General features: G+C 41.2%; 1 protein-coding gene across 1 annotated transcript in view; it reads right to left on the bottom strand.

Moving 5' to 3' along the window:
• Positions 1-16,121, bottom strand: part of wdfy3 (WD repeat and FYVE domain containing 3) — a 346,946-nt gene that overhangs the window by 30,472 nt on the left and 300,353 nt on the right. Inside the window, exons 55-61 of the mRNA XM_080191135.1 lie at positions 13,377-13,468; positions 12,449-12,661; positions 7,835-7,982; positions 6,454-6,608; positions 2,927-3,085; positions 1,111-1,290; positions 349-531 (exon numbers count right to left, since the gene is read on the bottom strand). Coding sequence (XP_080047261.1) covers positions 349-531; positions 1,111-1,290; positions 2,927-3,085; positions 6,454-6,608; positions 7,835-7,982; positions 12,449-12,661; positions 13,377-13,468 — 1,130 coding nt within the window. The remainder of the gene's footprint in view (positions 1-348; positions 532-1,110; positions 1,291-2,926; positions 3,086-6,453; positions 6,609-7,834; positions 7,983-12,448; positions 12,662-13,376; positions 13,469-16,121) is intronic.

The raw sequence follows: 16,121 nt of genomic DNA, 5'->3' as shown, positions 1-16,121 counted from the left end.
TTTAACACTGGAGTCCACATATCATTCTGGTAAATTTATGTTACAATCCTTCCAAGGTGACTATATCCTTGCAGTGGCCAAAAAATAAATACTGTACTCTATGTATGGTCATACTAAGGGTTTGGATAATTGTAGCACGAGTTCTACCCCAATTATTCTAATCATCAAGGTATAAAGGCCAACATTCAATTAGTCTTTTTGATTTTAGATAGGAACTAGAATAATAAACATTACAGAACACACTTTATAACACAAATGTAAAGTTTTGAAAGTTTCCATGTGTCCTCACTCTAAGATATTCATACAAGATAGATCAAATGACTTGACACAGCAGAATACAGTGCTTACCCTGACGACACCATCTGAATGTCCTGAGACTATGACGTTCTGTGTGTCCCATTCATTCATCTCAGATACACAACAGCACAAAATCTGCTGACTGCGTCCCGTAAATGTATTTACATTCACCACTGGGTTTCCATTGATGTTCCATACATAAATATACGTGCCAGCACAAGATACAATATCCCCCTATTGAAAATTATTTAAAATCAACAAGACTTTAGTAGAAGAAGTGAAGTGACATATCACACTTCAGCTAGCAAACAGAAATCAGAGTTAAATGCTTTAAAGTAGCACTGACCACTCATCATTTATTACACTACATTCCCAAGGCTAACTCAGGATAATCAATAAACATGGCAATATCAATCATGCCATTTCCCGAGAATGAATTTAAAAAACTTGGACAAAATATTATATACAAAATTCCTTCACTGAGATGAGTGTTATGTACATCTTTTTCATGCAGACAAATCACTAAATTTTGAAATATAATATTCCTGTTCAAAGCAGTGATCTTGTGCAAGCAACATGATATTATATAAACAAGATCACCGGTTTCAATAGGAATTACAAAATTAAATCTCAGGCATGTTGTTTAGATGAATATATTGGTCTTCTTAGCCTTAGTGATTACTAATTTAAGGCATTTATACCAGTATGAAATCAGAAAATACTGCACAAAAGGTGACAATATTACATTAAATTTGAAGTTGCTGATTAGCAACCACATATTAAGGGGAAGTTGAAATGAAATCTAGTACTTACTGTTAATTCATTAATGCACAAAGCAGATACTGGTGCCCTATGGCCTCGAAGTTGTGTGACAAAAGAAAGCTTATTCAAATCCCAAATTATGCATGTCCGATCTCGTGCCCCACTAACTATTATATGATAGGCTGATGAAGCAGTCAAACAAGTTACTGCATCCGTGTGCCCATGGAGTGCCTAAAATAGAGCAAAATTAACTGTTATTGGTTTTATACAACTTACTATAAACTGAATTTTAAAGTTTGTAACAAACACAAAATACTACAAATGCTGGAAACACTCAGCAAGTTAGGCCCGCAGAGAGAAACAGCAACATTTCAGGTAGTCAACCTTTTGTCAGTAATCAGTCGTTAGTTCTGATAAAACATACTTGAAATTTTTAAAAAGCTCACAAGTAAGGTAGTTAGGACATTGTTTTTGACGCAGTGACATAGGATGAGAGTTCAAAAGCCGGGCTTCTCAGCCTCTGCATCTGACGCCCTGTTATAAAAATTCCACAGACCCCATACCCCACAGAAATATTTCTTTCTGTACGAAAACTATATTGTTCATTTCATTGCATGGTTGTTTAGGGCCAGATTAGTTAAGACAGCAGGCAATTTGGGACATAACCACAATAATGCATCAGTGTTGAGGCATTTAACAAGTTCTTTCCTGAATGTGAAAAAATTCAGAATAATTGCAATATTTGGAAATATGTTTTGAAAAAAGAAAACTATCTTTAATATTCAAAAAGTTGCTAAATCTATTTATTACACAGATAATTTAAAATTCAGTAGTGTTAACTCAACCTAATTAATTAATGATTGGAAATTAAAAACAATTTTCTACTGCTATCAGGTCCAAGATAAACACTGGATATGACCTGAACCAAACTCTAAACTCCAGCATTAATAGTACCCTCCGGAGTGAGGAGTGTGAAGCAAAAACTCTCCTTTGGTGACTTCACTGCTACTTTGGTTATTTATTGTTATTCATTGACTGCTGCTCCTCACTCAGTGGAGGGAACCTGATATCTTTCTGATGTTGGGGTTAACCACAGTATAATCCCTGTTAGTCCTGCCCTGGTGTATTTCTGTCTCTGCATGATTAACTTGCTCCACTTTGTTTAAAGCAATAGATCTGTGGTGGGAGTCAGGGGACTGCGAGCAGGGGTCAGGGGACCAGCCGCAGAAGGTGGTGGGCTGGAGACAGGAGTCCGGGGGTTGAAGGGGGAGTCAGAGGATCGGGGTATGTTTGGAGGATTGTGGTAATGGGGAGAAGTCAAAGAGTTGGAAGAGGGCATAGAGTTGGGAGAGTGTCAGTGTGGAGTTGGGGCTCCAGTTGCATAGCTACCCATGAATTAGATGTGGTTTTCTCTAACATTTCCTGGGTGACTATCCAGGTAAGCTAGATGGAACCCTCCGAGTCAGATTGTAACTATCTCAAAGAATTCTGGACTCGGTGTAATTGCCCAACAAAAGCTGAAATTTCCTGAGCAATTCCTCTGACCATCCAGAAACCAGAAGATCTGGGCATACCTCGTTTTAAGATTCATTGTTTTCCCTTCAGTTCCCAGTGAAGAGTTACTGACATTGACTAGATCAATGCATTGTGATATGTCGAAAGAAACTTTAAAGACCTATCAAAATGCCAAGCACAGAATATACAGAAAGGGAGTTTTCATGAAGTAACACACCACTTTAACACATCACACACACAGAACTTGACAGAACATTTCCAGAAGATGATAGCAAAAATTAGTCTATGGTATTGGCTTACTGACATTTACTTTTATAAAACCCAACACACACAATACTTTATTAACAGTCACCTGTTTAAGGGTCAGAGCTTTAGCTTTTTCCTTGGAAGTACCCATTTCCCAAACACAGATTGTAGTACTTGTTCCTCCAGTAATCACCAACTTAGGGTTGGGACAAATTGTGCAGAAAATCTGTCCCCATTCACTCAAGCATTCATATACTATCAAAGCCTGTAAAGAAAATAGGAATTATATAGCAATAGGTAAAAGCACACCACTCCGTATATTTCAAATATTAGCGCAAATGTCAAATCAAAACAGTGATTCCAACTGAAAAAAAATCTCTAAATTTGCAATTTCATTTAGCACAGAACAGGAGCTATCCTTTTTGGTTCAGTGACAGCACTCTCATCTGCCCCACTACAAAGCTTGAGTACATAATCTAGGCTGATATTTCAGTGAGGGACTGCTGTACTTTGAAAATGTGTCTGAGGGGTTCTCTGCCCTCCAGTGTATCCCATGGTACATTTTCAAGAGGGGTAGAAAGCATCTCTCCCATGTCCTAAGAAACCTTTATCCTTACCTCTATGACTCTATCAACATCATTAAAACACAGGAACATTGGAGCAGAGGATTTAGGCCTTTCAGGCCTGCTCTGCCATTCAATGTGATCATGGCTGATCTAATTGTGATCTTGGCTCCACTTGTTACAGATCCCTCTGTATCACTGAGTTTTGCAATACTCCTCCATTTAAATAGTACTCTGCTTTTTTAATTCTTCCTGTTGAAGTGAAGTAGTTCACATTATACTCCATCTGCCAAATTTTTGCCCACTCAATTAAACTGATGATATGCCTTTGCAGATTCTCTACATCCGCTTGACAACTTATTTTCCTACCTATCTTGGTATCAACACTTCAGTTGCCATCCCTTCATCCAAGTCATTAATGTAGATTGTGAAAAGTTGAGGGCTCAGCACTGATTCCTGTGGCACTCCACTAGTCACCGCTTGCCAAAGACCTATTTATCTCTAATATCTGGAATAATTAGGGACCCCTAATTCCACTACAGGGCACACCCAGACCACTGTCTTTCAAAGCACAGTTTTCAAGCAATCAAATTACATTAATGCTAGTGTGATAAGAGGGCTAATACTATGTAGCCAAAAGCACAAATGAGGTGACATTACTGGATAAGCAAGTTACAAAGTTTCGTGACACTTGAGTCAGTGTAGGTTGCCTATTGTGTGTCAGGCAATTAATTTACAGAGTTGGGAGGGAACAAAGTCTCCACAGCTTTTCTCTTAACTTATAATGTTGATCTAAAACAGGGTGAAGTATGGTGAGCCTTCTTATGTCTCCCTTTGTTGTTTTGGTTACTATGAAAGCCTGTTTAGGAACCCTAGAAATGGTCAGCAGATTTCGGCAAAAGAGACAAAGGAACATGCAGCATCTGGAATATCTTAAAGGCTGTTCTGGTTGACGAAGGCTGCAGCAAAACAAAACTTCTGAATCTGTACATTAAGAGGCATTCTGGAACTCTCTGCTGAAGTACGGATGCCCTCCAAAATTCATCACTGTCCTTTGCATGCTTCATAACATGAAAGCATTGATCCTCAATATAGATCCATTATGGCCCCTTTCGAGGTTAAGATGGGAGGAAAACAAGGTTGCATCTTTGTTCCAACTCTTTTTTAAAATCTTCCTGGCTGCCACGCTCTGCCCGAATAGAGCCAAGGTCCCTGCTGGAGTGCACCTTATTTATTAAATGGACAATAGACTACTTAATCTTAGACAACTCCAATCAAAAACCAAGACCACTAGCCCTTGGTGACTAGTGGAGTGCCTCAGGGGTCGGTGCTGGGGCCTCAGCTATTTACCATTTATAGTAGGACTAGGGGGAAAGTAGGACAGTAGGGCTAGGGGGCACAGCCTCAAGATAAAGGGGGGGGGCGGTTTAGAACGGAGTTGAGGAAGAACTACTTCACTCAAAGGGTGGTGAATCTCTGGAATTCTCTGCCTGTTGAAGTGGTGGAGGCTACCTCGCTGAATATTTTTAAGAAGAGGGTTGATGGGTTTTTGATGAGAGAGGGGATTAAGGGTTATGGGGAGAGGGCGGGAATGTGGAACTGAGCCACGACAGATCAGCCATGATCTTACTGAATGGCGGGGCAGGCTCGAAGGGCCAGATGGCCTACTCCTGCTCCTATTTCTTATGTTCTTATGTTCTTAACACGCTGATGACGTTGCAGTAAGTGCTGTGCCTGAAGCAGATCTCAGGAGAATTTTCAATGTATTTACTAAGGCAAATGAGAAGATGGGGCTTACACTCAACATTCAAAAGGCTAAAGTCCTCAGTGACAAGCTCCAAATGCACACACCCAAGCCCCATTGATTAGGATTCACAATGAGTGCCTGGAAGATGTGGAACACCTCCAATACCTTGCACAGAAGGTTGACATCAGCAAATAAATTCTGAAATGTGCTGGGGACAGTCTTTTGGTCACTTGTGAAAGGAAGTGTTTGAAGACTGTGATGTGAAAACTGAAACTAAGCTCACAATCTACCATGCCTTCATGATCCCTTCCTTGGGCAACATATAGGAGGCCCCTCAAAGTAATGGAGTCAATGCCGCCTGCAGAAGATCTTATATTTTAGAAGGGAGGCCAGATGAAACATAACATGACCTGAACTGAGAACACAACAAGATCCCTCATGACAACAAATATCCTTAATGCCATAAAGTCTGCCTCATCAGTCATCTTTGGAATTATGGAAGGCAATCATCCTCATTAGCAAGGGACATCCAACACCAACATTAATTTACCCTTTAGAGCCCCGAACTGCATCATGGTCAGGAGCCTAAACCAGTCAAGCACAGTTTTTGCACAGGCTTTAATATCTTTGCACTCACGTTAGTGTGTATTGCAGGTATCCTTTACTCCTGATTTTCCAGCACCAGTCATGTTACATACAATGAGCCCCATCGTTTGATTTCACCATGCTTGAAAATTGCTCATTGGTGCCTCTCAAACATGCACATCCAATGCTGATAATTTCAATTACACTATTTCTTCATGCTGTGACACTTTACAGTTTTGATTATTTAGCTGATGCCTGTGTTCAAATGCAATACTCAAAACAAACATTTTCATAGCTTTGTTTGGGAAACAATGCTTTTTGGGCTTAGGCTAAGTTTTCAAAATTAAGTGGAGTAAAACACACCCTTTTGTATAGATATTTTAAAAATTTAGAGAAGCGAAAGGTAATTTTAGTCACACACACACATATATATCAGGAAAATCACTTCATCCAAGGTCCAAAGAATTTGAACTTTAGAGCTACAATTATTCTGTTATGCAGCAGTTTAATTTTATGTGAAAACATTGGTGGCATTATGATCACAACTGTTCATTGTCTGTAGATTTCAAAACACATAAATATGCACCAAAAATTGAGATCTTTGGTGAACTCACCCAGATTGAAATAACAAAAGCACTTGCAAGAGAATAACCCATTTCATACAGGCTTTGGGCAACACAACCATTTTTCTCATGTCTTGGAGAATTGTGCTATGTTTAATAATTCTTGTTTCCATACCTTGTCAGATTCGTAATTTGCAACTCTGCAACTGAGATCTGCATACCCCCAAGCAAATGTTTTGTTCCAATTGGGAGGAATCAGCACCTTGTTTTGTTCTACTGCAAGAACACCTTTATCTGTGAAAATGATCTGTCCCACTGGTTCCTTGAGTTCTATAGAAAAAAATGCTTATTAGGAGTTTTTTTAAGCTTGTCAGCAAAATAAATTCCTATTTGGCATTGCAGACACAGACGGGCAAGTTGTATAATATATGAATTGGAAAAGCATGCTTTACAGTTCATACAAAGGCACAGAACTGAACTTTCAGCTGGGAGATGAGAGCACAAAATCTGTCAGGCAAAACATTTGAATATAGTCTTACTTGATGGAATGGGTGGTATTCCATTGCACTTTTTGTTGGACCCATCAAGGAGCATAATTAACTGCAAGCTTTGGTGTGGTAAACAAATTGGCATTTAATCTCTGAGAACAATTGTGTGAAACGTTTCCATCTGTTTGCTTTATAAGTCTTATGTGCTGTAGTGTTTGTGCTGTCTCAACCCAGTTTCACATCAGCACAAATCTCAGAAATACCCACAGGTAAACAGGAAATATTACTCTTGTAGCTGAAAGATCCAACACCTAATGGGACTGAGTACAATACTACCACACGTTGTTGTGAGAAGGTACATGATCTAGAGCTACAGCCAGTCCAGAGGTAGGTAGCAACATGTAAGGTCCCGGTATGAGGTCCTCTCCATACCTTTACCCTTTATGGAATTATGTAGTTATTTACATTGTCAAAAAAGACTTCATAGAATCGCTATAATGTGGAAGGAGGCTATTCGGCCCATCAAGCCTGCACCAACAATCCCAACTTGGCCCTATCCCCATAACACGTATTTACCCTGTAAATCCTGCTGATACTAAGGGGGAATTTACTGTGGCCAATCAACCTAATGCACAGATCTTGAGTGTGGGAGAAAACCAGAGCACCTGGAGGAAACCCATGCAGATATGGGCAGAACATGCAAACTCCACACCGACAGTCACCCAAGACTGGAATTAAATCCGGGTTCCTGGTGTTGTGAGGCAGCAGTGCTCACCACTGTGCCGACTTCTTTGTAACTTCAACAAGACTGCTTCAAGGTGTCCAAGCAGTACACATCACAAGTAATGATAACAAAAGAGATTAGTACTGATGCAGTTGTGCTGAAGCATTTCAAAATAAATTGCAAATTTTGCAAAGGACAATGCTGGATAGTTCATCAGTGTCATATTTAAAATACAATTAGATTCTTTATCAATAGAAATATATTACCTATAATAAAAACAGAAAATGCTGCATAAATTCAAAACTACTAGCTGTTCTTAAAAGATAATTTCTTTCTACTGTCACCTTTAACAGGCGTCAAAGATGGTCTGAGATTATCCAAATGATGAAAGAAAATCTTATCAGTGGCACAGCTGAGAGAGGTTTGTACACCAGAAGATTCCCCATTATTCCGGCTACGGGTTCGTTTTGGTGGATGAGGTTTTTTAAATAGCTGTAAGGAATGATCACAAATATGTTTAAATGCAAAAAAAACACTGAATTTCATTAGCACAATATTTTATGCCTTTTCTGTGCTTCTTGCTACAAAGTACTTCATCTCAAATATTTAGAAGACTCTTGTGGGTGATTCACGATGTCCAAAGCTTCGAGAATGTGCACATTGATATTGAGATCCAGCAAAGCTTTTAGCAATGTACCCATGGTAACAGAACAGGAAGCCCCTTCTGTTAATTATTTTTTAATCATTGGATTTTATCTCTGTTCAACAGCAGGCAAGCATATTAGACACTTTATTTAACTATTAAAAACTCAGCTAATAGATAAATTACCAGTTTACATTAGAAAGTATATTTTCTATTGCTGGGTGGAAAAACAATAGAACTGGAATCAAAAGAAAAGCCAATTCTTTGCACGTCGATAATATAATCGGGGGCATGGTGGCTCACAGCACCAGGGACCCAGGTTCAATTTTGGGTCACTGTCTTTGTGGAGTTTGCATGTTCTCCCCATGACTATGTGGGTTACCTCTGTGTACTCTAGTCTTTTTCCCCCACAGTCCAAAGGTATGTAGGTTAGATGGATTAGCCATGTTAAATGTGTGGGGTTACTGGGATATGTGGGGGGAAAGGATGTGGGTAAGGTACTCTTCAGAGAGAGTTGGTGCAAAAGGAAGGGTCTATTGGCCTCCTCCTCCACTGTAGGGATTCAACATCGAGTTCTTCTCTTGTATTTTTTTCTGACCAGGGTGAACTGGCATGTCGATGACAATTTTCAGTTTGGCTATCCTTCATGAGTTTCTTCATATTTTTTGTTGGTTTCTTATCTGAATTTTCAAAATTGACACTGATTCAAAAATAATTGCTGTGTTTTTTTAAAATTTTATTTCTTTCATAGAATCATACAATCCCTACAGTGCAGGCCTTTCAGCCCATCCAGTCTGCACCAATGACAATTCCACCAGGTCCTATCCCTGTAATCCCATGTATTTAGCCTGCTAATCCCCTGACATTAAGGGGGAATTTAGCCAATCCACCTAACCTGTACATCTTAGGACTGTGGGAGGAAACTGATGCAGACATGGAAAGAATATGCAAACTCCAGACAGATACATCCAAGGCCAAAACTGAACCTGGGTCTCTAGTTAGTACTGCCTTCTCATGGCACCAATGTGCCACCATGCCACTCTTACTTTTTTTTTATTCATTCATGGGCCTGGGCATCACTGGCTGGCCAGCATTTTTTGCCCATTCCTAATTGCCCTTGAGAAGGCAGTGCTGAGCCACCATCTTGAATCAATGCAGCCCATGTTCTGAGAGTTGACCCACAATGCCATTAGGGATGGAATTCCATGATTTGGACCCAACGACTGCAAAGGAATGGTGATATATTTCCAAGTCAGGATGGCAAGTGGCTTGGAGGGAAACTTGCAGGTGGTGGTGCTTTCCTTTATTTGCTGCCCTTGTCCTTCAAGGTGGAGGTGGTTGTGGGTTTGGAAGGTGCTGTCAAAGACCTTTGATGAATTGCTGCAGTGCATTTGTGTTTGGTACATCACTGTTGCTACTGAGCGTTGGTGGTGGAGGGAGTGGATGTGGTGCCAATCAAGTAGGCTGCTTTGTCCTGAATGTGGTCAAGCTTCTTGAGTGTTGTTGGAGCTCCACCCATCCAGGCAAGTGGGGAATATTCCATCACGTTCCTGACTTGTGCCTTGTAGATGGTGGATAGACTTTGGGGAGTCAGGAGATGAGTTATTCGCCACAGTATTCCTAGCCTCTGACCTGCTCTTGTAGCCACTATGTTTATGTGGTGAGTCCAATTGAGTTTCTGGTCAATGGTAACCCCAAGGATGTTGACAGTGAGGCATTTAGTGATGGTTACACCATTGAACATCAAGGGGCAGTGGTTAATGTGTCTCTTATTAGTGATGGTTATTGCCTGACATTTGTATGGCTCGAATGTTACTTGCCACTTGTCAACCCAAGCCTGGATATTGCCCAGATCTTGTTGCATTTGAACATGGACTGCTTCGGTATCTGAGTCATCGTGAATTGTGAATATTGTGCAATCATCGGCAAACACCCCCACTTATGACCTTATGACGGAGGGGAGGTCATTGATGAAGCAGCTGAAGATGATTGGGCCTAGGACACCACCCTGAGGATTCCTGCAGAAATGTCCTGGAGCTGAGATGACTGACCCTCCACAACCATAATCATCTTCCTCTGTACCAGGCTGACTGCAATCAGCCTCCGAGTTTGCCCCCAGTACACACTGATTCCAGTTTTGCTAGGGCTCCTTGATGCCACACTCGGTTGAATGCAGCCTTGACGTCAAGGGCTGTCACTCTCACCTCATCTCTGGAATTCAGCTCTTTTGTCCACATTTGAACCAAGGTTGTAATGAGGTCAGGAGCTGAATGACCTTGGCGAAATCTAAACTGGGCGTCACTGAGCAGGTGCTGCTTGATGGCACTGTTGATGACGCCTTCCAACACTTTACCGATGATCGAGAGTAGACAGATTGGATGGTAATTGGCCGGGGTGGATTTGTCCTGCCTTTTGTGTACAGGATATGGAGATGCCACATGGTAGCAGCACGGTAGCACAGTGATTAGCACTGCTGCTTCACAGCTCCAGGGACCTGGATTCGAATTCTGGCTTGGGTCACTGTCTGTGTGGAGTTTGCACATTCTCCTCATGTCTGTGTGGGTTTCCTCTGGGTGTTCTGGTTTCCTCCCACAATCCAAAGATGTGCAAGTTAGGTTGATTAGCCATGCTAAAAATTGCCCTTAGAGTCCTGAGACGTGTAGGTTAAAGGGATTAGCGGGTAAATATGTAGGGATATGGAGGTAGGATTGTTGTCGGTGCAGACTTGATGGGCCGAATGGCCTCCTTCTGCACTGTAGGGTTTCTATGGTTCTATGCCAGCGTTGGATTGGGATAAGCACAGTAAGAAGTCTAACACCAGATGAAGGGGCAGTGCTCTGAAAGCTTGTGGCTTGTAATACCAAATAAACCTGTTGGACTTTAACCTGGTGTTGTGAGACTTCTTACTCTTTTTGAGTACAGGACATACCTGGACAATTTTTCACATTGTTAGGTAGATGCCAGTGTTGTAACTGTACTGGAAGAGCTCGGCTAGGGGAGTGGCAAGTTCTGGAGCACAAGTCTTCAGTATTATTGCTGGAATGTTATCAGGGCCCAAGACCTTTGCAATATTCAATGCCTTCAACGTTTCTTGTTGTCACGCGGAGTGAATCAAATTGGCTAGAGACTGGCATCTGAGATGCTGGGGACCACTGGAGAAGGCTGAGATGGATCATCCACTCGGCACTTCTGGCTGAAGATTGCTGCGAATGCTTCAGCCTTATCTTTTGCACTGATGAGCTGGGCTCCTCCATCATTGAGGGTGGGATATTTGTGGAGCCTCTTCCTCCAATGAGTTAACTGTCCACCACCATTCTCGGCTGGACATAAGAACATAAGAAACAGGAGCAGGAGTAGGCCATCCAGCCCTTCGAGCCTGCCCTGCCATTCAATAAGATCATGGCTGATCTGTCGCGTCTCAGTTCAAAGTCTGACAACACCAGGTTCTAGTCCAACCGATTTACCCGACATCACTCACAAGCTTTCGAGGCCTCCCTCCTCGCCGTGGAAGGACTGCAGAGCTTCAAGTTGATCCTTCGGTTGTGGGATTGGTTAGCCCTGCTTCTCACTTGCTGTTTTTGCCATCTTCCTTCAGTCCTAAAGATGCTGTCAATACTGACTGCCTGTAGCCATTTTGAAGTGTTGAAAGGCTGAAAGAGGGGCCTCTGCCCCTCAGTTTTTAGGATGTCTCCCACTCACAAAGCCACCAGCAGCTCTTTTGCTGACCAGGCCTTCAATCCTCTATGATGTGGTGAAGGGAATGTGACACGCGCAAGTGATAGAAAAATGCAATATTCTCAGATGGTTGAAGAAGATTACACAGATAGCGAGGGCAAGGTTAAAGAAAGATTTGAACACAAGGATGAGTAATTCAAAATTCTGTTGAGACAAAAACGTAATGTAGGGCAAAAAGCACAAATGATGGAACTTGACGTGATGCAGGTTAGGATATTGATAGCACAGTTTTAGATGAGCTCAAGTTTACGGAGGCTGGCCAGGACAGCATTGGAATAGTTCAGGCTGGAATTAACAAAAAGTATCAATGAGGGCCAGAGTTGTGGGTTATGCAATTGATCCCCTGTAACTGACTGCACTATTATGTGTCGTCAGATAGCACATGTTGAGTTACTGATCTCAGGTTGCTAACGTGGTGCAGGCACAAAACCACATAAGGGAGGAAGTATGAAATACTGGTTGGTTCTAGAGTAACCTTGGAAAATATCATGGAGGAAGATGACTTTGGGAGATCTCAATAAGCCAGCGAGTGAATACATGGAAAAGAATAAGAGGCACATAACCTCAGGAAATTTCTTACCTGTTTTGGAATTTGTCCAAAATTATTGATGAAGCCAATAGTTGCAGTTTCCTTGAGTGGATCATTGATATTATAAATGTCCACCTGCCCTTCATAAAAGAGATGATGGAAGACATTGACTGCATCTACTGCAGGTGCACCTTGTTGTTTGTAACCAAAGATTAAGTCGATCCATTCATGTAAGTGTGAACTAACATAGTCACACTCCAGTGCCTGGAATAAAGGCATAAATTAAAATAACTAAAATGTAACTGGTCAGACAAATAAAAATCAACATTTATTCAAAATGCTAATATCTGTCTGTTTATATGCAGCAACTGAAGACTTTTACTTAATACTGAAGAAAACTAGTGTATTCAAAGCACAAAAATTATATAGTTTTGTGCAATTATGCACATTGATTCTTTGAATTGTGAAAACCAGCAAAAATACCACCAACCTATACAACCCTGCCTGTCAATACTGCTGGTGTCAGTAGAAGTATTTAATGCAAGTTGGGTCAGTTTTCCATTAGATGAGAAGTCACATTTAGTGGACCGGCTAAAACACTAATGGAGCTGCCAGACTGGAATTAGAATAGCAGATTCCCACAATCTACCGCTATAAAGGGATATTATCCAGCATTCCAGGGCACAGGTACAACTTCCAGATGTAGCAGGCATCCTCAGCTTCATGCAAATGTAAAGACAGTGCTACAATAACTTAGCAACCACGCTACTTAAATATTCTAGATACTGTAATACTCAGCTAAATATACCAATTTGATCAATGTTGTTTGGAATGGAATAGTGAATACCCTTCATTCTGAAACTCAAACATTTAAAATTAATTTAAGATAAATGCATGTAAATATTTTGAACCCAAGAATCTCAATGCTATGTAATACACAAAATAGATCAAAGAAAAATTACTGCCACTAATACATTACCTGACGATGAACTCTGATAAATTCTCTTGGGTCCCCTTTAGCCCATGCTGGCAACAATACATCACCCAATTTTGTACCATTCTGCTTATAACCTAGATGTAGAAAATTATTGATTATTTGTAAATACAATTGTAAAGCATTTCCAATTTTACATCCACTGTGTTAGTTCATTCAGCTAGAGAACCACATGCCAGGATCAAAGGTTCCAGCAGGGAGCTGGCTTGTGTGCATGTGAAATCTGGGCACATGACTAAATATTTTACATAAATAAAATGGGAAATTTATAGGTTGCGCACTTGCAATTTTCTGACATGATCCTTGCAAGCACAGTTCCTCAGTGGAAACAATGGATTTTGGAATTGACCCTAAAAGGCTGTTCTTGCAAAGGTGAAATGCAAATAACGTTGGTACTTGGCATCATCAACACCAATATGCCTCAGTTTTACTTAAGCACACCAACTTTAATATTATGCAAAATCCTTTTTTTGTGAGAAGTTTAAACTTATAATTTTAAAGTTCTCCTATTACAGCCAACAGCTTTTTCACAGAAGTCACAAGGCTGAAAATTCAGTGAAAATTGATAGGGTTCAATGATTCTTACTATGCTGCACAACTTTGTAAAAAATTGTATTCTGTCCAACATATTCCTCATATGATCCACATTTTAATGTCTAATTAATCTGCAGGTTTCCAAAATATCAGATATGAATGTGACAAAGTTCAGAAAACCACTTAATATCACCAATAGCAGTTTAATTCCTTGCTAGTTTTCCATTCCTTTCTTAAGGGTAAAACCTACAACTGCACTGTACACTAGTTAACTAAGGTCAATGATGGTGGTTGAGGTGTGGTGTTGCCTGTACCTTGAACAGATCCTCTTTTGCCAGCTTCAAAAAGGTAGTTTCAACATGGATTGTTGATTTCAGTATCTGATTTGCTCCCATTCTCCAACAAGAGAGTTTTTATATATTCAGTTAATGTTTATGTTTTGGTTCCTATATTCAAGAAAGGGAAGAGGGATACCCAGGAAATGGTTCCATATTCAAGAAAGGGAATAGGGATAGCCCAGGAAATTACCGACCAGTGAGTCTAACTTCAGTGGTTGGTAAGCTGATAGAGAAGATCCTGAGGGCAGGATTTATGAACATTTAGAGAAGTTTAGTATGCTCAAAAGTAGTCAGCACGGCTTTGTCAAAGGCAGATCGTGCCTTACGAGCCTGGTTGAGTTCTTTGAAAATGTGACTAAACACATTGACGAAGATGTGGTTTATATGGGCTTCAGCAAGGCGATCGATAAGGTCCCCCATGCAAGACTTCTTCAGAAAGTGAGAGGGCATGGGATCCAAGGGGCTGTTGCCTTGTGGATCCAGAACTGGCTTGCCCGCAGAATGTAGAGTGTGGTCGTAGATGGGTCTTTTTCTGCATGGAGGTCGGTCACCAGTGGAGTACTCCAGGGATCTGTTCTGGGATCCTTGCTGTTTGTAATTTTCATAAATGACTTGGATGAGGAAGTGGAAGGATGGATTGGTAAATTTGCCAATGACACGAAGATTGGTGGTGTTGTGGATTGTTTGGAGGGACGTCAGAAGTTGCAGCATGACATAGATAGGATGCAAGACTGGGCAGAGAAGTGGCAGATGGACTTCAACCCAGATAAATGTGTAGTGGTCCATTTTGGCAGGTCAAATGGATGAAGGAGTATAGTATCAAGGGTAAGACTCTTAGCAGCATACAGCATCAGAAGGACCTTGGGGTCCGGGTCCATAGGACTCTTAAATCAACCTCGCACGTAGAGGATGTGGTTAAGAAGGTGTATGGCGTACTGGCCTTCATCAATCGAGGGACTGAGTTTAAAAGTCGGGAGATAACGCTGCAGCTTTATAAGACCCTGATCAGACCCCACTTGGAGTATTGAGCTCAGTTCTGGTTGCCTCATTATAGCAGGGATGTGGAAGCTATTGAAAGCGTGCAGGGGAGATTTACAAGGACGTAGCCTGGGTTGGGTGGCACGCCTTATGAGGATAGGTTGAGGGAGCTCCGTCTTTTCTCCTTGGAGAGACTAAGGACGAGGGGTGACCTGATAGATGTGTATAAGATGTTGAGAGCTATTGATCAGGTGGATTCTCAGAGGCTTTTTCCCAGGGCTGAAATGGTTGCTACGAGAGGACACAGGTTTAAGGTGATGGGGAGTAGGTACAGAGGAGATGTCAGGGGTAAATTTTTCACTCAGAGGGTGGTGGGTGAGTGGAATTGGCTGCTCAGTGGTGGTGGAGGCAAATTCGACAGGGTCTTTTAAGAGACTTCTGGACGAGTACATGGGACTTAATAGGATTTAGGGTTATAGATAAACCTAGTAGGTAAGGATACGATTGGTGCAACACAGGGCCGAAGGGCTGTTTGTGCTGTAGTTTTTCTATGTTCTATTTGCATGTCTGCTGTTCCATATCAGTCTACTGGTTTTATTTTCGACCTCAGTGCAAATAGATCCTTACCGCACAACATAAGGCTGAACCATATAAAGTACTATTAGACCCTGTTCTCACCAGCAAATACTGCTCACTACTCCAGGATCACCCAAGAATGTAAAGATAGTTCCTGGTTTCTTTTCTCTGCAAGTGACAATTCCACTTTCCCCTTTCTCCTCCAACAAGTGTGAGAAGCCCATGGTTTGCTTTGTCACCAAGACTGAAATCATCCACTCAGTTGCTCTGCCACTTCCCTCCCTTTTCCTAGCCCACCAGCCAA

This window comes from Carcharhinus amblyrhynchos, chromosome 1 (assembly GCF_965287045.1).
Source record: "Carcharhinus amblyrhynchos chromosome 1, sCarAmb.v2.hapA, whole genome shotgun sequence".
In the NCBI taxonomy this organism is placed as follows: Eukaryota; Metazoa; Chordata; class Chondrichthyes; order Carcharhiniformes; family Carcharhinidae; genus Carcharhinus; species Carcharhinus amblyrhynchos.
This window is presented reverse-complemented; position numbering and strand designations above follow the sequence as displayed.